The sequence below is a fragment of the Ranitomeya variabilis genome, chromosome 3 (assembly GCF_051348905.1).
Source record: "Ranitomeya variabilis isolate aRanVar5 chromosome 3, aRanVar5.hap1, whole genome shotgun sequence".
In the NCBI taxonomy this organism is placed as follows: domain Eukaryota; kingdom Metazoa; phylum Chordata; class Amphibia; order Anura; family Dendrobatidae; genus Ranitomeya; species Ranitomeya variabilis.
This window is the reverse complement of record NC_135234.1, coordinates 411,629,892-411,653,919: the sequence shown is the minus strand read 5'-3', so window position 1 is coordinate 411,653,919 and position 24,028 is coordinate 411,629,892. Positions and strand designations below refer to the sequence as shown.

The 24,028-nt window shown below is 43.2% G+C and overlaps 2 protein-coding genes across 3 annotated transcripts in view; one reads left to right on the top strand and one right to left on the bottom strand.

Moving 5' to 3' along the window:
- Positions 1 to 1,192: 1,192 nt before the first annotated feature.
- On the bottom strand, positions 1,193 to 18,947 carry MDH2 (malate dehydrogenase 2). The gene is made up of 9 exons (XM_077296279.1): positions 18,715 to 18,947; positions 16,112 to 16,280; positions 9,881 to 9,964; positions 6,336 to 6,445; positions 5,922 to 6,047; positions 5,080 to 5,157; positions 3,430 to 3,529; positions 1,667 to 1,818; positions 1,193 to 1,575 (listed from the first exon to the last, which is right to left on the bottom strand). Exons 1-9 carry the CDS (start codon positions 18,778 to 18,780, stop codon positions 1,444 to 1,446), a joined length of 1,017 nt encoding a protein of 338 aa, XP_077152394.1. The 5' UTR covers positions 18,781 to 18,947; the 3' UTR covers positions 1,193 to 1,443.
- Positions 18,948 to 19,077: 130 nt separating this feature from the next.
- The window catches only part of STYXL1 (serine/threonine/tyrosine interacting like 1), a 48,280-nt gene continuing 43,329 nt past the window's right edge, over positions 19,078 to 24,028 (top strand). Inside the window, exons 1-3 of one of the 2 annotated variants that reach the window (XM_077296281.1) lie at positions 19,078 to 19,208; positions 23,607 to 23,721; positions 23,808 to 23,923. In XM_077296281.1, coding sequence (XP_077152396.1) covers positions 23,821 to 23,923 — 103 coding nt within the window. In that variant the 5' untranslated portion in view covers positions 19,078 to 19,208; positions 23,607 to 23,721; positions 23,808 to 23,820. The remainder of the gene's footprint in view (positions 19,209 to 23,606; positions 23,722 to 23,807; positions 23,924 to 24,028) is intronic. The other variant, XM_077296280.1, reaches the window with a different exon arrangement.

Below are 24,028 nucleotides of genomic sequence, written 5' to 3'. Positions count from 1 at the left end.
GCCATTTCAAGAATATTGTCAGGCTTGTGGGCAATAAAGCTTAAAATTTTAGTTACCATGAACCCAATTCATATATTTTTAGTGGTTTCACATGTATTGAGGATATCCAAGATTTAGACAACCCCCCCCCCCCCAAAAAAAAAAAAAAAATCTCTGCATTGTACCTACGTTAGGCTAGGTTCACACTGCGTTAGCAGCAGCCCGTTCAGCACATACGCTAACGGGCTGCTGTAACGCAAGTGCCGACTTTTGCAGCGCGCTAGCGCAGATCGAGCATCTGCTAGCTCTATCTGCGCTAGCAGTGACGGAGCCGGAAACGCTGAAGCCCGCGTCCCAGGGTCCGTCACTGAATGACGGCACGCCGCTAGCGCACGCCCATTGTGGGCGTGCGCTAGCGATGCGTCCCGACATTGCAGTCAATGGCGGCCGTAACGGACTGCGTTACACCACGTTTATGCCACGGTGTAACGTAGTCCATCTAATGGACACCATTAACGCAATGTGAACCCAGCCTTATGAAAATCAAACTTCTAAAAGTACCTATAAGCTGGAGAAGCATTCCTCTTAGGGTAGAAAGACTGCCGTATAACTCATGCGAGAATTGCATCGCACTGCACAGACTGGCCGGCACCTCTCCTGATCTGAGCAAGCAGCCATGATGGATTACTATGCAGCTGCCAAGCACAGGTCAGGAGAGCCGACAGCCAGTATGAGTTTTATAATGCGATTCTCGCACGAGAAATACGGCAGTCTGTCTCTGGCCTTAGATGCAGGACCACCATTCTCCCGCAGGCAGAGGTAAACTAAGATCTACTTTAGGCTGCATTCAGACGTCACGTGTTCCATTTCTCTTTTTCATGGATATAACACGTCCCCATTACAGGATATGAAGCGGTTAACATGTGTTTTCACAGACCATGAAAAACCTACGGAGACACGTCTTTTTTCCCACAATATCATGGATAACAAGGGCCAATATAAGTCTATGGCTCTGTGAAAACCACGTACAGCACACGGATGGCATCAGTGTTCATCCATATTTACAAATCTTAGAGGCCTTGGAGCTGGGGATTTGCTTTAAGAGAATGCTAGACATGTCTGTGGTATCTCAGGAGGTCTCAATAGTATGGACCCAGCATTGTCAAAGAAATTAAGTCCATTGTAATGCACGCAAATAAAGTAGGAGACGTCACAAAGAAAAATATGATGTTTAATTCATTATTTGAATCTCAACAGCATCTGTGTTATGTCGGCATCTGATGTAAGTGCAGTCATAAGAGCCCATTATGTATGCTGCGAGGAAGTCTGTCCGGTAGCAATCATTCATACCAGGCAGCCATCTTGAACAAGACAGACCTCTTTACAGCATATACAGTAGGGTTCTCTTCTAAAGTGTCACATTTCAATAAGTTAATGGAAGCCGTCTTCCTGTACAGGGACCATTTACTTGAAGTTCTTTGCAAAGTCTTCTCCCTTTTTAATAGAACCTTTCAGCTCTCCCATAGCATCTCCTACCAGCTTCTCTTCAAAGGCTGAGAGTTTCCCCAAGCCCAAGTTCTTCTCAATGCCATTTTTCTATTAAAAGATGGTAAAAACAAAACCATTAATTCCGAATTTATTAAACTATTTAATATTAAGTTTGGTATTCTAGCCATGTGTTACATACCCCCAGCAGCAGAGGAGTTGAGAAATATGTGCACTCTGTTTCTTCAGATCTAACAAATGAGCATTCAATGACCCCTTCCTTCCCGTTCATGGCATCTAGCAGAGAAAAGACAAAACGTGCACCAGCATAGGCCATGGAAAGTGTCGCAGACCCTAAAAAAAAAAAAATGGAAAACAGTAACTTAATTCAGCACTTTAGCAACTTGTGAGCAATTAAACAATTTTAACCCTTTCATAGCAGCACACTTTTTTCCCTCCCCTTCTGCCAATGGCCAGAATTTTTTCCATCCACATAGCTGTTTAAGGGCTTGTTTTGTTGTACTTTTAAATGATAAAATGAATTGTACATGTCAAGCTCCAGAAAGTGGACCAAAAAAAAAAAAAATTGCAATTGCAAAAAGTGCAATTCCACAATTGCTGTTTGTTTTCTAATTTACCATATTCACTTTATGGTAAAAATGACCTTGCGATATAATTCTCCAGGTCATAACAAGCGCACAGATTCCAAACTACTGTATTTTCTGGCGTATAAGACTACTTTTTAACCCCTGAAAATCTTCTTAAAAGTCGGGAGTCGTCTTATACGCCGGGTGCCATCTTGTACGCCGAGTGCAGACACCAATGTGTATATGGTGGGTGGGGGGGGGGAGTGGTACCGATGACGAAGAGGGGGCGTCTCACAGGAAAGTGTGAGTGGAGTATCCCCCATTACCTCATTGTAGCTGCAGCATGGGGTCTCTGTGCTGGGGAGAGGCGGCAGCTGCTGCTCCTCTTTGTGCCGCATGGGTGCTGTGCTGTGGGGCGGTGGCCGCCGCCGCTCCCCAGCACCCCACACTGCAGCTACAATGAGGTAATGGGGGATACTCCACTCACACTTTCCTGTGAGATGCCCCCTCTTCGTCATCAGGACCACTCCCCCCCAAAAGGCACATTAGTCACCGGCCCTATAAGACGACATACGGCGTATAAGAAGACCCCCGACTTTTAAGAAGATTTTATATTTTAACTGGAAAAGTTGGGGGGTCGTCTTATATGCCGGAAAATACGGTAGTTTTTTTTTGTTTTGTTTTTTTAGCGGATTTTGTTTTGTAAAAAACTAAAAACTGATTGTCGCCATTTTCCCATCGAGACCCGAAACGTACTCATTTTTTGGGATACGGGACTATGTGAGGGCTTATTTATTTTTCTTCGCACCCTGAGCTGATTTTATTTAACAATTCCATTTTGGGTCAGTTAGAATGTTTTGATCGCCTGTTATTGCAATGTTGTGGCAGCCAAAAAAAAACGTAATTCTACCTTTCAGATTAATTTACTCTATATTTTGATAGATCTGACTGTTAAGAACGCAGCAATACCAAATGTGTATTTTTGTGTAGGTTTCATTTTTAATGGGGCAATTTAAACTGAATTTTTCTCATTATATGTCACTTTCACAGGAGGATCCTAATGACAGGCATGGGGGTTGTCAGCAGACCCCTGGCTGTCAAACCATCTGCACCCAGTGATCACGTTGATGGCAGCGTAGAACGATATGCCCCTCTGCTATCGTAGTTAAATGCCTGTCACATTTAAAGCAGCATTTGACAGGTTAACAGCCACTGGCAGAGCCTGTGGCTGTTAGGAGCACATGATGACTGATTAAATCAGCTATCATGTGTGGGGAAAGTTGCGGACTCGAAATAGAAGCAGATGACAATGGTTTCTACAACTGTGTGCAACAAAAGATACCCGAGTATAAAACCAACTTGTCAGTTGCCAACAGACCTGCTCCTGCTTTAGCCTTGACCACCTCTGTGCCCGCTTCCTGAATTCTGACAGTAAGAGTTTCCAACTGGTCTTGCGGAAATTCTACTTTAGGCGTGCACTGTAGGAAGAAGGTATCACATAAGCTGGTTCACAATACCCAATTTGATCCAGTTACAGATATTCAGATTTACCATTGACATGAACAAACCCCATCGTGACAGAGCCAATTTTGACCTTAAGCCACATTTTACAATTCTGACCACTGTCACTTTAGGAGGTAACTCTGGAACGCTTCAACGGATCCCGGTGATTGTGAGATTCTTTTTTCGTGACAGTGTTCTTCATGTTAGTGGTAAAATTTCTTTGATATAACTTGCTAAATTTCCGTTTTCATAAATAAACGCAAAAATTTGGAAAATTCTGCAATTTTCAAACTTTTAATTTTTGTACCCTTAAATCAGAGAGTGGTGTCACAATAGTTAATAAATAACATTTCCCACTTTACATCAGCACAATTTTGGAAACTTTTGTTAGAAAATTATAAGGGTTAAAAGTTAAACCAGCGATTTCTGATTTTTCAAAAAAAATAAAAAATTTTACAAAACCAATTTTTTTTGGAGACCACCTTACATTTGAAGTGACCTTGAGGGGCCTATATAACAAAGTACCCAAAAGTGACACCATTCTGAAAACTGCACCCCTCAAGGTGCTCAAAACCGCATTCAAGAAGTTTATTAACCCTTCAGGTGCTTCACGAGAACTAAAGGAATGTGGAAGGAAAAAAAAAAAATTCACAATTTTTTTTTTACTTTGGAACCAATTTTTTTTTTTTTTTTTTTTTTTTTTTAAATTTTCACAAGGGCCACTGTATGGGCATATGGCAGAGCTCAGAAAGGACGGAGCACTGTGACTTTTTGAATGCAAAATTGACTGGAATCAATGGTGGCGCCATGTTGTGTAATTCCAAACCTAACTGCAAGCCCAACCCCAATGAAGAAAATGGAAATAAGAAAAATGTATTTTATTTTTACCTAATGGGGTTTTTATTTACTATTTTTTTTTATTTTGATCACTGTGATTGGGTCTATCAGTGTGATCAAAATGAACCAATAGGAAAAATTTCCTATTGTTGCCGGGTTCCAGCTGGCAGATCTCAGCAGGCGCACTGAGCATGCGCCTGCCATTTTCTTCCCTGAAGAAGATGCTGCCAGTTGGGGGGACATCACGGGGGATGCAGGATTCTGGGACATAGGAGGTACTCGGGGAAGGGTTCGGGGGGCCCCTCTCTCTCTCCTCTGATGTGCGATCACATCAGGAGAGAGAAAGTGGGAATTTTTTTTTTACGGTCGCCATTATTCTGTTAACTGCGATCGCAACACTGGGGTATAAAAAGCAACTCGAACTGAACACCAGTAGCCAAGACCCCGGAGAAATTCCGACGCTGGGGTCGCTATACACTTATTTCTCAGCGCCGTTAAAAAGCGGCACTGAGGCATAAGTACCCTTAACTGCCGTGTTAAAAAGGTTTATCAGCAGTCGTTAAAGGGTTGAAAAGGACACCTGTGTATACATATTGAACTTTGCACTGGGTTAGCCAAGATCTGTCCGGAGTAGTAGGCCCACTTGGTTTTTCCAGATGTATAAAATTGGGAGCTTGTCTAAACCTACCTGAGAGATCAGTGGAATAATTGTTTTGCCAGCATGTCCACCAACCACAGGAACATTGACACGAGCTGGATCCAGCCCCTGAAGAAAGAAATATTAATAGGATATGAAACCGCAATGTTTGCATGAGGGTAATGGGTAGTAGAGATACAACTAGAGCAGGATGGAAAAGGATTCTGATAAAATATTTTGAGTACGAATTAGATGTGCAAAATAGTAAAATATCATCCCCATTTTTTATTTTTTTTTTTACGCTGCATAAGCTGACTTGCAGTGCATGTTTCTAATCTAATATTTTGATTATTCTTGCGGGTACACAATTTTCTGTATAGATTTTCACCATAGAATTGCATTAAATGTAGAAAATCCACAGGTAACGGAAAAAAAAAAAAAAGCGTATGCATTTTTAGTGCGTTTCCACTGTGGAAACATGCACGTAATCTGAACATGACCTTATCTGTACAGTTTTGTTAAAGCCAAATACCAAGAGGTATCATGAACAGAGCAGCTTTATTTAAAAGGCAAAGTCAGAAACTGCAGCGTCAAAGACCCATATAAAAAAAAACAAACAAACAAAAAAAAAAAAAAAAAAACACAACTAGCAAGTAACCTAATAGGTGCAGAAATACAACACAAAATCTGCAACATTAAAAGCATGCTTGAAAAATATGTGAGGGCACGTCACAGTGTCTCGTGGCTGTTCGACAAAAGGCAGGCCGTCCCTTGCGTGTGTTGTAGCTGTCGAACAGCCGCGGGGACTCGGACATAACGGAGCACGCCGAAGACACTTAGCACCTGAGCATGCTCGGATAACACCCCCTACTAGGATTAAGACGTTTCATTACCTTCAGCTCTGCGACAAAGGTGTTGGCTCTTACAATGTCAAGTGTAGTGACACCAAAAATATGGTTAGGATTGTAAACACCATGTTTCTTAAACATTTCAGAAGTGATAGGAATTGTTGAGTTCACCTGTACAAAAAAAATTGCATTATTTACAGAAACAAAAGCATAATGTCCACTTTTGCTTAAAGGCCATTTCCACCAGACATGTATTATAAATGTGCGTGGCTCTCTACATTCACTTCTATGGGAGTTCCAGAAACTGCCGAGTAGATGAAACTTTTATATAAGTGTCTGAGATGGGGGGAGTTCCTTTTAAATTTGGAAGCTGGGGGGATTGGACATCCAATTCGCTGCCAAAGAACTTTTCTCCTACACCCATCTCCCAGGGTAAAACATATACAAGAAAGAACTTACGGGATTTGCAATGACGCAGATCATGGCTTCCGGACAAGTTTTTGCACAAGCTTCAGTCAGAGTGGCAACAATAGATGCATTGGTGTTGAAAAGATCATCACGGGTCATCCCTGGATGAGAAAATATTAAAGAGTTGCTAAACTGCACACAACTGTACTGTACAGGCTAATGTAGTTATGAAGAAAAAAAAAAACCACAACACTAAACGTTATTATGAATTAATACTGATGTGACCCAGCATGCTGAAGAAAATTAAAGGGAAGGTGCCATGTTTTAATATTGTAAAAAAAAAAAAAATATGTTAAATTCTTTATTTTTATAACTTCTTTTCAAGTGCATAGTATATTTTTTATTAATTTTTTTTTTTCAGCAACTGGGCGCCGCCATTTTGCTTTGCAGGAGTGTAAGTGTAGCTGCACGACACTTACACTCTGCAAATACGGCAGCCCTGGGCATAGACATCTGCAGTCGGCATCCGACCCTATACCTATCATTGAGCTGCTCCCTGCTGTGATCTGGCCACGCCCCCTGAGCCGTCCACATCCCAGCAGAGGCAGGAGATCGGCGCCATCTTTCTGAAGCCCACAGTGAATCTGTGACCTCCACTTGAGAGCCTTACTGTTATAGGAGGGGCAGCTCGATCTGTCACCCCCTTCACTGTGTCAGCAGCCGTTCCCTGTCCTCTTCTACAGCCAGCACACCAGGCAGCATAATCTCTAGAATCGCTACAGAGGATGAAGTTGGCAGCTACTGTCTGATGTTCTTAGCAGGAGCTGCAGAGAGGTGACACAGACAGGGAAGGGGGGAGGCTCTGTGCTGCTCCGGCAGCCCTGCCTCTCACTGCAGCTACTGATCTGGACAGCAGACCGTGTATCTATTCCTATACTGTGCTGACCTATGTATCTAATTCTATCCTGTGTGATACTGTGTGCTGACCCGTGTATCTAATCCTCTCCTGTGTGATACTGTGCTGACCCGTGTATCTAATCCTCTGTGTGATAGTGCTGAGCTGCGTATCTAATCCTGTGCTGTGATACTGTGCTGAGCCGCATATCTAATCCTATGCTGTGTGATACTGACTGCCGAGCCGTGTATCTAACCCTATACTGTGTGATACAGACTGCTGACCAGTGTATCTGATCCTACCCTGTGTGATACTGTGCTGAGCCGTGTATCTAATCCTATCCTATGTGATACTGACTGCTGACCCGTGTATCTAATCCTATCCTGTGTGATACTGTCTGTTGAGCTGTACATCTAATCCTCTCCTATGCACTCCTCTCCCCCTGCATGTCAATCCCCATTGCACACACAGCTCAGTGCGTGCGATAACAGGAGCTGCAGGGGTCATGCTGTAGTATGGCATTATGTGTGATCTATATGACGGTATTATATGTAATCTGTATGGTAGTATTATGTTTGATCAGTATTGTGGAATGATGTAAAAGCTATACGATGGTATTATATGAGAACTATATTGTGGATTATGTGTGATCTATGTGGCAGTATTATGTGAGAATTATATGGTGGTATTGTGTGTGATCTACAGTATATGACGGTATTATGTGTGATCTATATGGCGGTATTATGAGACGTATGTGGCAGTATCATGTGTGATCTATATGGCGGTATGTGAGAAGTATATAGGGGTATGTGAGAACACTATGGCAGCATTATGTGTGATCTATATGGCAGTATTATCTTCAGAAAGGGGACCCATTCTAGGGTGGTTCTGGCTGAGCACCTGTACGCGGGTCTGGGGTAATAGAGGGGGCAGCATGACCTATAGTTAGGTGTAGTCAGTGGAAGGCTGATTAGGCAGCTGAAGAGAGGGGTCTGATTTTTATCGTTACAATATGGCTACATTTCCTTCCCAGTGTCACCCCGGACTGCGCCTGTTGCCTTGCTTTCACACATCGCTACGACAGGATGGAGAAGACAGGATCTGATGAGGGGAATGGGGTCTTTGCAAAGCATGCAAAGTCTGGATCAGAACAGGCCATCAATCCACAGAAATGTTTCCTGGATTTCTGTGGAGCAGACAAGCAGTCGGCCCATCCATGTGTATAAAAGACAGCGCTCTATGTACAATCCCTGGCTGCTCCGCGCACTGAACATGGTGCCCCTCCATAGACCAGCACACTGCTCTCCTGAAATACTCTGTGCTGCTGTCACCCTGCTCCCTCCACCACATATCTCCCAGAATCCTTGCTGCCTGCCATCCTCTGACTGTCTACCATCCTCTGACTGTCTACTTGTCAGTATAACTTTGTGATCACCAACAAAATGGCTGCTCACTGTGTTCCTGAATATCATCCTCTTATCCCTTAGCAAACACCAGAAGGGGAGGAGAGGAGACATCACACACACGTCAGCAGACTCCGCCCATAATTACTGCAGTGCAGTAACGTGAGCTAGTTGTACACTAGGTTTATGTCAAATTACAGTAGCTGCTCCCCCTAGTATTTAAAAGTGGAAATGCCAAACCTTTTCAAATTATCTATATATCTATCTAATCGTCTAAGGGGTACTTCTGTCTGTCTGTAAGGGAAATCCCACGTCGCTGATTGGTCGCGGCCGGCAGGCGACAGGCTTAGTCCGGCTGCGAATTGGCCCTGCCCTACTCTCCTCCAGTCAGTGCCAGTGTGTCGCCCCATCCCGGACCAACTTTTTACTATTGATGCTGCCTATGCAGCATCAATAGTAAAAAGATATAATGTTAAAAATAATTTAAAAAAAATAAAAAAAATTGTGCTATTCTCACCTTCCACCGATGCGCGCGATGCTGACGCCAGCTTCCGTTCCCAGTGATACTTTGCGAAATTACCCAGATGACTTAGCGATTTAGCGAGACCGCTAAGTCATGTGGGTAATTTCGCAATACATAACTGGGAACGGAAGCTGGCGGTAGCATCGGGACAGCTTCGGTGGACGCCGGAGGGTGAGAATATGAATATAACTATATATATATATATATTTTTAACAGGGATATGGTGCCCACACTGCTATATACTACGTGGCCTGTGCTATATACTGTGTGGGCTGCGCTATATACTACGTGGCTGCGCTAAGCGCGACGTACATACATATTCTAGTATACCCAATGCGTTAGAATCGGGCCACCATCTAGTTTTTCATATTTTACCAAGTTATAAACAAACGATTAAAAAAAAAAAAAAAAAAAAAATTAAGAAAATGTAAACATTAATTCATTACATTTTTTCAATTGCTGGAAAAAAAATTGTTTTTTTATTTAAAAAACAAACAAACATGTGAATAAGGACTTCCATGTGCAGTGAATACAAAGAACTGGCATTCCTCCTATGGACCTTCCGAAGGACTAGGAACATTTATTATGTGTGGAGGAAGCGCTATCCTAAGTAGCACAGGGTCCTAGCCAGATGGTGGCATGCCCTACTAGATCAGCATTTATAAAGGGGCCGGATACTCTTCTGATAACCAATGAAAGTGTTATGTATAATCTAGAGATGGATAACGAACAATTGATAATTACATTTCATGGACCCCTGAAGTATAAAACTTACCAGGTTTTCTAGGTACACCGGCAGGGATTACTACTACATCAGCACCTTTCAAGCTTTCTGGTAGCTGCTCTGCGCCAATGTATCCTGTAACAAAGACAACGTTTTTTTTAGGTTGAGTACATTTATATTAGTACTAGTAGAAGACACAGCTCATACACAGTCTGGAATTTTCTGTAGTAACATATGGATGCGAAACATGGACGATAAAGAAACAAGACAAGTAGAATCGACACCTTTGAGATGTGGCGCTTGAGAAGGTTATCGATATCATGGTTGGCAAGAAGAACAAGCAAGTCATTTTTGGAACAAAGCAAGCCAGACATGTCACTTGAAGCAAGGATCACCAAGGTACGACTTGCCTACTTTGGGCACAGACAGCCATCACTGTAGAAGGACATCGTGATCAGAAGATTAGAAGGAGAAGGCAAAGAGGAAGACCAGCAACTGAATGGCTTGATACTAGCAATATAACTGTGGAGAAGAAGCTAGTGGAGCTATCTAGGCTTGAACAAATATCTATCAAGTCGTCATGGCTCGAGTTCGAGCAGAAGGCCTTTAATTAAGAAACAGCACTTAAATATTTAAGCTAACAATAAATCATCTTGGATCACAAAGACAACGGCCAGTTAGCCCAAAACCAGCAATTATACAGGTAACCATTCAACAAGGCCTCACCAGTAACAGGAGCATATTGGTTACCTTGTTCCGGAGCTCTGGGTCTACACACAACAGTAAGACAAATGAAAGCTGTAACATTAACCTCGAATAATCTCTTGAATGGTCAAATCACTAAGGATCCAAGTTGCCACAAGGGTGTCAGGTTATACCATCCCATCTCCCATAGACATTAATGGAAAGATTGAGAACCCATTACCTCTTCTCTGTAGACCAGTGTTCCCCAACTCCAGTCCTCAAGGCCCACCAACAGATCAAGTTTTCACTAGTGTTGTACAGCTGAAAATGTCTTCACCTGTACAGTACTAAGGAAATCCAGAAACCATGATCTGTTGGTGGGCCTTGAGGAACACTGCTATAGAATATAAGACTATGCTCCCACATTCAAGAGCCTAGGAGTCTATTGGTAGCACCCACATATCAAACACGCCATATCCAGACAATATGCCATTGAAATGAGCATACATTGGTTTATTAAAGGGAACCTGTCACCCCCAAAATCGAAGGCGAGCTAAGCCCACCAGTACCAGGGGCTTATCTACAGCATTCTGGAATGCCGTAGATAAGCCCCCGATGTATCCTAAAAGATGAGAAAAAGAGGTTAGATTATACTCACCTGCGCAGGCAGTCCGGTGCCTCCTATCTTCATCAGATGACGTCCTCTTGTATTCACGCTGCGGCTCCGGCGCAGAGCAAAGTACTGCAGTGCGCAGGGCCTCTCTGACCTTTCCCGGCGCCTGCGCACTGCAGTACTTTGCTCTGCCCTCAACAGGACAAAGTACGCCTGCTGTATTGCTGTATTACACTCTTGCTGTATTGTTAAATAATGGTTGCAACGTTGTAGCAAGAAGGGCACCTACGCTAGGTAACATATTATCCCCTAATTGCTTTATGTCCAAACAACCTAATAGCACCTGGCTTAGTTGTACGGGTTGCTATAAATGCAATATTACTAATTGTACTACCTGTAAGCATTTAACCCCTTAAGCCCCGAGGGTGGTTTGCACGTTAATGACCGGGCCAATTTTTACAATTCTGACCACTGTCCCTTTATGAGGCTATAACTCTGGAACGCTTTGACGGATCTTGGCGATTCTGACATTGTTTTCTCGTGACATATTGTACTTCATGTTAGTGGTAAAATTTATTCGATATAACTTGCGTTTATTTGTGAAAAAAACGGAAATTTGGCGAAAATTTCGCAATTTTCCAACTTTGAATTTTTATGCCCTTAAATCACAGACATATGTCACGCAAAATACTTAAGTAACATTTCCCACATGTCTACTTTACATCAGCACAATTTTGGAACCAAAATTTTTTTTTGTGACGGAGTTATAAGGGTTAAAAGTTGACCAGCAATTTCTCATTTTTACAACACCATTTTTTTTTTAGGGACCACATCTCATTTGAAGTCATTTTGAGGGGTCTATATGATAGAAAATAACCAAGTGTGACACCATTCTAAAAACTGCACCCCTCAAGGTGCTCAAAACCACATTCAAGAAGTTTATTAACCCTTCAGGTGTTTCACAGGAATTTTTGGAATGTTTAAATAAAAATGAACATTTGACTTTTTCACACAAAATTTATTTCAGCTCCAATTTGTTTTATTTTACCAAGGGTAACAGGAGAAAATGGACCCCCAAAGTTGTTGTACAATTTGTCCTGAGTACGCTGATACCCCATATGTGGGGGGAAACCACTGTTTGGGCGCATGGCAGAGCTCGGAAGGAAAGGAGCGCCATTTGACTTTTCAATGCAAAATTGACTGGAATGGAGATGGGACGCCATGTTGCGTTTGGAGAGCCCCTGATGTGCCTAAACATTGAAACCCCCCACAAGTGACACCATTTTGGAAAGTAGACCCCCTAAGGAACTTATCTAGATGTGTTTTGAGAGCTTTGAACCCCCAAGTGTTTCACTACAGATTATAACGCAGAGCCGTGAAAATATATATATATTTTTTTTCTTCACAAAAATGATTTTTTAGCCCCCAGCTTTGTATTTTTACAAGGGTAACAGAATAAATTGGACCCCAAAATTTGTTGTCCAATTTGTCCTGAGTACGCTGATACCCCATGTGTGGGGGGAAGCCCTGTTTGGGCGCATGACAGAGCTCGGAAGGGAAGGAGCGCCATTTGGAATGCAGACTTAAATGGATTGGTCTGCAGGCGTCACGTTGCATTTGCAGAGCCCCTGATGTACCCAAACAGTACAAACCCCCCACAAGTGACCCCATATTGGAAACTAGACCTCCCAAGGAACTTATCTAGATGTGTTGTGAGAACTTTGAACCCCCAAGTGTTTCACTACAGTTTAACGCAGAGCCGTGAAAATAAAACATCTTTTTTTCTCACAAAAATGATTTTTAGCCCCCAAAATTTTTAATTTTCCTAAGGATAACAAGAGAACTTGGACCCCAGAAGAAGTTGTTCAATTTGTCCCGAGTACGCTGATAACCCATATGTTGGGGTAAACCCCTTTTTGGGCGCACGGGAGAGCTCGGAAGGGAAGGAGCACTGTTTTCCTTTTTCAACGCAGAATTGGCTGGAATTGAGATTGGACGCCATGTCGCGTTTGGAGAGCCCCTGATGTGCCTGGACAGTGGAAACTCCCCAATTCTACCTGAAACCCTAACCCAAACACACCCCTAACCCTAATCCCAACGGTAACCCTAACCACACCCCTAGCCCTGACACACCCATAGTTCTAATCCCAACCCTAATGTAAATGTAATTCAAACCCTAACTTTAGCCCCAACCCTAACCCTAACTTTACCTCCAACCCTAGCCCTAACCCTAGCCCTAACCCTAACTTTAGCCCCAACCCGAACCCTAACCCTAACCCTAGCCCTAACCCTAGCCCTAATGTGAAAATGGAAATAAATACATTTTTTTTAATTTTATTATTTTTCCCTAACTAAGGGGGTGATGGAGGGTTTGATTTACTTTTATAGCGTTTTTTTATATTGGATTTTTATGATTGGCAGCTGTCACACACTAAAAGACGCTTTTTATAGCAAAAAAGTTTTTGCGTCTCCACATTTTGAGACCTATAATTTTTCCACATTTTGCTCCACAGAGTCATGTGAGGTCTTGTTTTTTGCGGGACGAGATGACGTTTTTATTGGTAACATTTTCGGACACGTGACCGTTTATCACTTTTTATTCCGATTTTTGAGAGGCAGAATGACCAAAAACCTGCTATTCATGAATTTCTTTTGGGAGAGGCGTTTATACCGTTCCGCGTTTGGTAAAAATTGATAAAGCAGTTTTATTCGACGGGTCAGTACGATTACAGCGATATCTCATTTATATCATTTTTTTATGTTTTGGCGCTTTTATACGATAAAAACTATTTTATAGAAAAAATAATTATTTTGGTATCGCTTTATTCTCAAGACTAACTTTTTTATTTTTTTGCTGATGATGCTGTATGGCGGCTTGTTTTTTGCGGGACAAGATGACGTTTTCAGCGGTACCATGATTATTTATATCAGTCTTTGATCGCGTGTTATTCCACTTTTTGTTCGGCGGTATGGTAATAAAGCATTGTTTTTTGCCTCTTTTTCTTACGGTGTTTACTGAAGGGGTTAACTAGTGGGGCAGTTTTATAGGTTGGGCCGTTACGGACGCGGCGATACTAAATGTGTACTTTTATTGTTTTGTTTTTTTTATTTAGATAAAGAAATGTATTTATGGGAATAATATATAATTTTTTTTTATTTATTTAGGAATTTATTTTTTTATTTTTTTTTTTTTACACATGTGGAAAAATTTTTTTTTAACTTTTTTACTTTGTCCCAGGGGGGGACATCACAGATCGATGATCTGATAGTGTGCACAGCACTCTGTCAGATCACCGATCTCACTTACATCGGTGCAGGCTTACCAGCGTCTGCTCTGAGCAGGCGCTCGGTAAGCCACCTTTCTCCCTGCAGGACCCGGATGCCGCGGCCATCTTGGATCCAGGACCTGCAGGGAGGAAGGAGGTAGGAGACCCTCGGAGCAACGTGATCACATCGCGTTGCTCCGGGGGTCTCAGGGAAGCCCGCAGGGAGCCCCCTCCCTGCGCGATGCTTCCCTATACCGCCGGTACACTGCGATCATGTTTGATCGCGGTGTGCCGGGGGTTAATGTGTCGGGGGCGGTCCGTGACCGCTCCTGGCACATAGTGCCGGATGTCAGCTGCGATAGGCAGCTGACACCCAGCCGCGATTTGCCGCGCTCCCCCGTGAGCGCGGCCGATCGCGTATGACGTACTATCCCGTCACCGGGAATTAAGTCCCAGGTCACCTTGACGGGATAGTACGTCATACGGGATTAAGGGGTTAATAGTTACAAAATTGTTTGGTACTAGGGGTATGGAAAATAAATATAAAATTAAAACTTTTATTAATTGTAACACACGATTTGTAGTATACAAAATAGATTGCATTTCCTGCGATAAATCATACATTGGTTGCACAATCAGAAAACTAAAAAACCGCATCTCTGAACATTTGTACGATATCAAATGTACAACTAACAGCAATCGTACCGTTTCCTCAGCAGCGAGACATTTCATTGAAATGCATTCACGCAGTACTGATTCCTTAAGAGTAACGGGCATTGAAAAAATAAAAAAACCTCCGCGGTGAGAAGACATGCATAGGTCTTTACTCACACGGGAAGCCTTTTGGATGTTTAATTTGTGTACTAAATTTCCGCATGGTTTAAATAAAAAAAGTGAACTTATGTTTCACTATTAGAGACGGTAAATTGCAGTGCAGGCATAGATTCATGTATTTATATATTGCATGTTTTTTAGCCCTTTTTTTGTGTTTTTTCTGTCTTTTTTTGTATATATGGGATTTATTGTATCTTACCATTGTATATGTACAGTATATATATATATTGTTTATATTTTTTAGAATATCTGGCAATGATCTATATGTGTTTGTGATTCAAAGTACTGTTGGTCAGGTGAGCTCTTTTTTTTTTTTTGCTTTACCTTTCCATTGGTAGGTCAGTCCTTCTTATACCGGATGGACTGCTGAGCAGATCAGCTGTGACAAAGACCGTATGGTCGAAACGCGTAGCTTTCTTTACTTGTGATATGGCATTGTCCCAGGAGTGTGTCCTCTACTATTTTATATGATGGAATAAAGTTTTACATTTTATCAAAGAAGCTGGAGCATTTTTCTCTTTTACTTGAAAGTACGCCTGCGCCGGAGCTGCAGCGTGAAGACAAGAAGAGGACGTCATCCAATGAAGATAGGAGGCACCGGACCGGACCGCAGCGGGACCACCCCTGGGTGAGTATAATCTAACCTCTTTTTCTCATCTTTCAGGATACATCAGGGGCTTATCTACAGCATTCCAGAATGCTGTAGATAAGCCCCTGATGCTGGTGGGCTTAGCTCACCTTCGATTTTGGGGGTGACAGGTTCCCTTTAAAGTGGACGTCTTGGTTCTTTGCTCAGTACACTTCTAGCCATTTAACCAGAGAACCCCTTTAACGTAAAAGGAAAACTTTCAGTTACACGTACAATACAAGCGATAGTCACTTTACCTGTCACCTTTGCTCTTGTTTCAATGTGGCTCAAGTCTGCAGCAACACCGGGTGTGTGGGCAATATCATATAGGGACAGGTTGCTAATCAAGGGACTGTTCTTCAGCAAAAGGGAAAGTGGCTGCCCGATTCCTCCAGATGCACCAAGTACGGCCACTCGGGCATTGTTCTGAAAAAGCAACAGTTATATATATATATATATATTACACTTAAACTTACAGCGATCAGGCAATTGCGTTTTTATCAGACCTTTTACTTGCTTGGACACTATGTACACTGCCACTTGACAAAGCTCTAATAGAGGCTTCATTGTAGGAGAATTCTGGGCCTCAGATTTCCATAAATCCAATACACTTTGCTGGAACTATAAGACGCTGCATTTTTTGTTTGTGCAGTGTAAATAGACAGTAAAAAAAATGCACCAAATACTCATCATGGGAACTATGCTTTAGAGGTTCTTTCCCCTCCATTAACAATATAGGAGATAACTTATCACTGGGACCCCAAGTGATCCCTGGAACCAAGCTCTGCAGAGCCCCATCTTGGAGTGGAAGTCTGCACGCTCCACCTCTGATCTGTCCATTGTCTATTGGACTGCCAGAAAAGGCAGAGTCCGGTTATGGAGGGGACTTATTATCTTAAGAATAGTTCTTTAAGAGGCAGCCCCATCTTCACAAGACTACTTCTCCTCCCCACATCTACTATCCGGCTGCTGAAACTCAGAGAATAAGGCCCGATGGAGTGGCACTGGCCATAACGCCAGTGCTGGATCAATGAGGGATTGAAAAGAAGAGTGCCATTTCTTTTCTTTTTGTTAATTTAGAATATATCTGTGGCACAACTTTAACCCCTTCAAGATGCAGCCCTTTTCCATTTTTGGAATTCGCTCCCCTCCTTCCCAGAGCCGTAACTTTTTTATTTTTCCGTCAATATGGCCATGTGAGGGTTTATTTTTTGCGGGACAATGTGTACATTTGAACGACATCATTGGTTTTAGCATGTCATGTACTAGAAAATGGGAAAAAAAATTCCAAGTGCGGTGAAATTGCAAAAAAAGTGCAATCCCACACTTGTTTTTTGTTTGGCTTTTTTGCTAGGTTCACTAAATGCTAAAACTGACCTGTCATTATGATTCTCCCACACAATGTTCCAGTTACTGCTCCGAGTATACCGCCCCTGACTGACAACCGGCCCTAATGCAGATCCAGTGTCAGTTCCCTCTCAACGCAGATCTGTTTGCTAAACCAGCTCCACATGACCTTTACTGCAGCACTAGAAGACATTGCCGTAACACCCCCATCAATCAGGTGGACTGACAAGGCTGACACAATGTGACGCCCACTAAAAGTTATACAGTCATGTATATGTAGCCTCAAACAATGCCAAAAATGTATCTTGCATAAAATAAAACTACACATAGAAAGTGAGTGGCAATATAGAGGCGTCATAGCCGCTTACAGGACCCCTGACCGCTACCATACTTCATAACATGGTGGTATTATTGTTTCATTGATTTCTGCATATGCCTAAACTCAATGTGTGGACATGAATGGCATGATCAGCAGGAGCATCATCACCGCTGGCTCTCCACAAATCTCTGCCTCCCTGACAATATGCGATATGCAGAGCGTACGCTCCCCAATATCCATAGGCGCCATGTATGTTACCGCCAGCTCTGCGATCCCCGTGTCCTGTCCCCGCTGCCTCCCTGGGCATACACAGTGTGCCACTGACGCCAGGGAGTGTACATCGTCTGGCTGCACATGGTCAGGGCGGCAGAGACTCAAAGAGCCAGTGGTGACGCCACTCGCGCTAATCATGTTACTTACACCCACAGATCCGAGATAACATGATTAATGGGGCAATCACTGCAGGAAAAGCAACACCCCCACTAATTAGCAGATCACAGGTCAAGTTATGAGACTGACTTTAGGCATAGGAAGAAGTCAATAACCCGGGCTTGTTAGGAAGCGTATCATGGTAGCGATAAGTACATGGTTGCAGTTTGGGGGTCCTAGGGGGAAGCTGTCACTTGGCTTCACTACACTATCTATATATTAATCCTAGACCTAATGATACTCGTGTACTTACTTTGAAAACCCATGTCAGAATGGCTATACAATCCAGATATTAAAATGTGTCCATCTAGAATGTGAAATGGCGTGAATCTAAGTATCTACTCAACACCAATCCCCCACCCCAACATCTGCAGCCTGTACTGAGCAGTGTGAGGTGTGCGCAGCAGCAGGGGGACACTGAGGAGCTGCCTAACATTGACTCTGAGGCATAGCGAGGTCTGGAGAGGCCTGTGCCAATCAGGAAGTAGTGAGGAAAAGTGACCTGTGGCCCTATATGCCCAGTCCACAGCAGGAGATGGCCCATCAGAGGGCAGGTCAGGACACTAAGCCTACATTACTATGGGATAGAAGTGCTGCATTCTATTACTCTCTGTTACCAGCCACTCTTCCCACATCCGACACGCAGCAATCCCCATGTACATGCATGAATGGCCGGCGCTGGCCGCTTCCTGCACAGAGCAGCAGACAAGGGAAGAGCTGGCAATGTCAGCTCGGGACAATACAAGCACATGCGCGGCCGGCTACCTGTGCGCTGGTGGAGAGTCCCCGGACGAGGCCGGACGCGGCGGGTCTTACAATGCGGGAGAACATGGCGGATACAGGCGAGCCGATAACGAGCTACAGACGGAGCAACCGGTGACTCCAACGACCTCCAGCAGCAGAGACAGCGCCAGAACGAGGGGGCGGTTCTTGTGGGTGCGTCTGACGTCACTTACGACCTTACGTCCGGCGGGCGTAAAATAACGCGCATGCGTACTAGCGGTTCGGTGACTTTCTATTGCTTTTGTGCTGCATAACATTCACACAGCCGCTGCTATGTACTGAGCGCAATATCCGAATTCATAAGGGGAACTGTTCCAGCGGTTTATAAGCCTCAGTACAACATTGGTCTGTGTCACGTGGGTCAGGGTGGCAGCTGCTACTCCTCCCATAGCAACGTGTCGGGCGTCCATAGCAACAAGTTTGGCCATTGCTGTGATGAGAGCTGAACGATGGCAGTTGTAGTGTAGCCTGCGATCGTAAGTACTGTGCGACTTACCAGGTGTGCAGGACATTAGTGTCTGCCCTCTGCGGGTCCCACCAGTGATTGCTGGCGCCATCTGCCGGATTAGTGAATGGGACTCGCCACCGGATTGTTAGGCGAGCCGGATTAGCGGTGTTCGCCACTGAGGTTTAACCCCTTCCATCTCGGCTCATTCCTGTTATTTGCCTCCCCTCCTTCCAAGAGTCCGTCTACATAGCCGGAGGAGTGGGATGAGTTGCGGTTTCATGATACCGTTCACTATACCGTATAATGTACTGGAGAATGGGGAAAAAAACTCCAGGCTGGATGAGCTCCACCAGAGCATTTTGGGGTTTGGTCACTACGCAGCCACAATGGCCTGGGCACACTGTTCCCCAGCTCAGTACGGTTGCAGCAATACCTAACTTGCATAGTTAACACTTTCTTATTTTAGTAGTAAAAAAAGAAAAAATTCTTTTTTCTGGTGGCATTTTTTTATTTTTTAGGGGGGATGGTGGTGAACAAAAGAAACCTCCATTGTGGCAGTCATTTTTTTCCCGTCATTTACTGTACATTGTAAATAAATCTAGATTTTGATAGATCGGACTGAGACAACGTGACGCCAAATGGTTTATCTGCTACGGAGCCTGCTCCTGACATGTGCTTTATCTGTATGGTGGATGTCAGAGAAGGGTTAAAGACGTTAGCCAGGATGTCCTTATAATAAGTGATCTCAGAGCAGTGGGGATCCAGCACCTGACCCCCCCACCAGTGAGCTGTTGGCAGGTGCCACAGTGGTACGATGTGCGTCTCAGTATTGGACGTGTGCAGTGGCCATTGCCGGGTTGCAGCTCCACTCCAGTTACAGTGAGTTGAGTCCCGACTCCACGCTCCTTATTATTATTTCTGGTCTCTGAGAGACCTGCAACCAGCTGATTATTGATGGTATCAAGTGTCGGACCCCCACTGATCTGATAACGATGACCTTTCCCTAGGGTAGATTGATAGAAGGGTAGGGAGGATATCACAACTATATATAAGGTGTTGTGCTTTGAAGGAAAAAAGTAACCTTCGGCACGGAATAAAGAACTCTAAAGCGTGTCTCTTTCCAGAAGTAGATCATCAATCTATCAGTCGTGGACAAACCTTTTAAAGTGAATCCGACAGCAGTTTTTGGCTCAGGAATCTGAGAGCTGCATGGTAGCAGAGACCCTGATTCCAGTGTGTCACTTACTGGGCTACTTGCTGTAGTTGTGATAGAATTCCTGTTCTCTCTGGAGATATAGCAGTGTTCAGAATTCTCAGCTGTGTATAACCCCGCCCATGCCCCTGATTGCCAGCTTGCAATGTACAATCAGAGGTGGGGGCGGGTTTACACCGATTAGCTGGACTGCTTTGCATGTGACACCTAGTCCAGAATTGATAATCTCCTGCTGATAAAACACTAACTTCATTGAAACTACAGCAAGCTGCAGAACAATTGGCACATCACTGGCATCAGGGTCTCCTCTCCTACATCATGCTGCTCTCAGATTACATGATAAAATCATGCTGACAGATTCCCTTTAACCTCTTCTGTGATTGCGTCGCAAGGAACACTGATTGCCAGGAAGAAGTGTAGTAATCTGCTTATTGTCAAGGTGCCCTACTAACAAGTAGGGATTGTCCATAGTATAGAGCCTCTTTACCATCAGAAAGAACTTGGTTGAGGCCTTATTGCACAGTTTTGTATCTTGCATCATAGCGTTCATGTGTTGTAAAAGAAGATGCATGTGCAGCAGAATGCTTGTCCGAGCTCATCCACTTATGCAGTGCCCACTGATGGGGTCCGGGACTGGGCCGCACTGTACACTAGTCAGACAGGTGGACCCCCAGGGGCCTCTCCCCTGCCCTGGGGTGACAGGTCTCTGCCTACGTGAGGGTGTATAGAGAGACCTGTCACTCCAAGGCAGCCGGCGGGGAGAAGCCCCTGGGGATCTGACTGGGGCACAGCGTTACATTGCAGCTAGTGAAGTAGGTTTTTCTTTGAAATGCCACAGCATTTCCGAGTCAATCATACCTGGCTTAGTTCATACAGCCCGTGCCTGATAAATGCTGTCCACGGATTGGGCAGCATGTGTCAGCTGACAGGTTCCTTTCAAGGCCTTTGGGATCCCCGTTCTCATAATCTTTGGGGGTCCCACCAGTCATATATTTCTCGCCTATCTTTGGAGAAGTGATCCATGTATTTAGTAGGACAACCCCTTTAATGACACATCCTTGTATTTAAAATCCGTCCTGTGTCATTTTATGATACAATTTTATGTATCCAAGTGATTCTGAGATTATTTTGTGACGCTTTGTTCTTTGTTATTAGTACATTTTGGTAGATTCCTTTTATGTCTATTTGTAATACTGAAAAAAAAAATAATAATTTGGAAAAATTGACAATTTCTAAAATTCTGTTTCCTGCACTTGTGAGATATTCCAAACACTAGTAACAGTTACCAAATGGCTGCATTAGCTTATCAGTTTAGCAGCAATTTGTTTTCCAATTTTCAAGAAATGTAATTTTTAAAACATATTCTTTAGGACTCGGTCAAAGAAAAGGCATTTTCAGAGAATAGTGAAAACCCATGTACCCCATTTTCTAAACTACACCCCATCAAGAAATTCATCTAGGGGTGCAATCAGCATTTTGATCACACAAGTGTTTCATACAACTTTCTTTGCAGTTTGTTTAAAAATTAAAATTTTGTATTTAAGTAATTTGTGGGTTTAGCTTAAAATTGTCTTTTAGACACCTCCGTTGCTGATGCTGAAAGAAAGACGTAGCAAAAAAAACACCTCGAGAACAGCCCTCCTTAACCATTTTATTAAAGAAATCCAACAAAGGTCCAATGTCTTCCAAGTGAAACCTGTTAAAAGTGATGAGCTGACGTCTTCAGTAGGGCTATATATGACTTCTTTTCTGTTTTGTTTATCTGAAAGTGGGATGAAAAAAATAACAGAAATTTTGGCATTATGGGTTTTTTTTTTTTTACACACATCATGGTATCATCATAAGCATTAAAGGGAATCTATCAGCAGGTTTTTGCTACCTCATCTGAGAGCAGCCTGATGTAGACAAAGAGAAGCTGAATCTAATGATGTATCACTTGGATTACTGGGTGCAGCCATTTTGTCACAATCAGAGTTTTTAGTTTTAGCAATGCAGCAGAGCTGAGAAAGCTAACCCCACCCACACCACAGCTAACCCCACCCACACCAGCCTCTGCATGTACATTGTCTATAGACATTGAGCTGCTTATCTCAGAAGGTGTGGAGTCAGACTAGGACACATACACTGCTGTAGTCCAGGCAATGATAATCACCAGGTTATAAAGCCTTCAATGTAAGCAGATAGCTTGACATGTGACATATCCTTGAATTCAGTGTTTTAACTCCAACCTCATGCTGTCCTCAGATTAAATAGCAAAAGCCTGCTGATTCCCTTTAAAATGGTTGCAGAATTTGAGTCATTTTATAAGACATTGCAATACTTGTGTATGGCATTATAGAATGTCTTGCCAGTGACAGTTTCCTGTGTATGGCAGATTTGGAGACTTAACAAAGGCTTGTGTAGCAACAATCATTAACCCCATGCTTGTTCTGCATATACACCACCACCACCAATCACAAGAACAGGGTCCTGTGTCTCCCGTTGGAATGGAGTGGCAGTCAGGCATGCGCGCTACTGCTCTACATAAAGTCTATGGGATCGATGAGGATGGCAAAGTTCACTTCTTGCTTATCTTTGTCAGTCCCATATACTTTAAACGGAAACAAAAACTATGAGTTAAACTGGAAATCTAAGTTGGTTGTGAATGCAGTGTGTAGGCGCCTGTTCACACTGGCAACTAAACAGACAGTACCCAAGATAAAAACATAATAAGCAAATACCCTGCAGTAAATAAATAGCAATACTGCATGAAAATAATATAGGGTGCGCAGTTATCATGATATTGATAAAAATAACTTAAAAGCCATCCCACCACGTCACGGTGACCCTATTCGGGACGGTCCTAACCTCTAGTATTAAACCTTACCATTTGTCAAGTGACGCACATGTAGCTAAGGGCTTAGAAGGACTCTCTTTATGTTTTTGTTTGTTTTCTTTTTATAAAAGAGTGGCGCCTCCTTTCTTTGAGCTGGACATTACATTCATGTAGTTCCTCGTGGCTGGGTGTCCATTAGCTGGGTTTGAGTCCTTCTCAGCCCTTATCCACATGTGCGTCACTTGACATATGGTAAGGTTTTAATATTAGAGGTTAGGACTGTTCCGAATAGGGTCACCGTGATGTGGTGGGACAGCTTTTACATTATTCTTATCAAAATGACATTAACTGAGCACCCTCTATTATTTTCATGCAATATTGCCATTTATTTTCTGCAGGGTATTTGCTTTAATCGGAGCGGCAGCGTGCGTCATCGCTCCATGATTGTGAATGGTGGTCCCTAAGCTATGGGATCTTCAGTCATCAGACTCTTGCCACCTCTTTTGTGGACAGGTAATAGGTTTTGGATGTGGGCCAATTCCTTTTTTAATGTTTTAAGAGTTTGGTGGAAATAAAAATAAAGTCTGTTTTCTTTTTAGTTCTCCTAGAAACATGGCTGAGTTGGCGTTGTGTACAGAGACAGAACTCTACAACATACTGAACCAGTCTACTAAATTCTCCAGGCTTGCCGAACCAAATTATTTATGCCTTCTGGGTAAGTAGTGGAAACGTTCATAGCGAGGCGTACGGGTGGCATATATAAGGCCGATTGCCCAATAGCAGCTTCTAATTACAGCATATGTCAGCAGCACAAATAGGT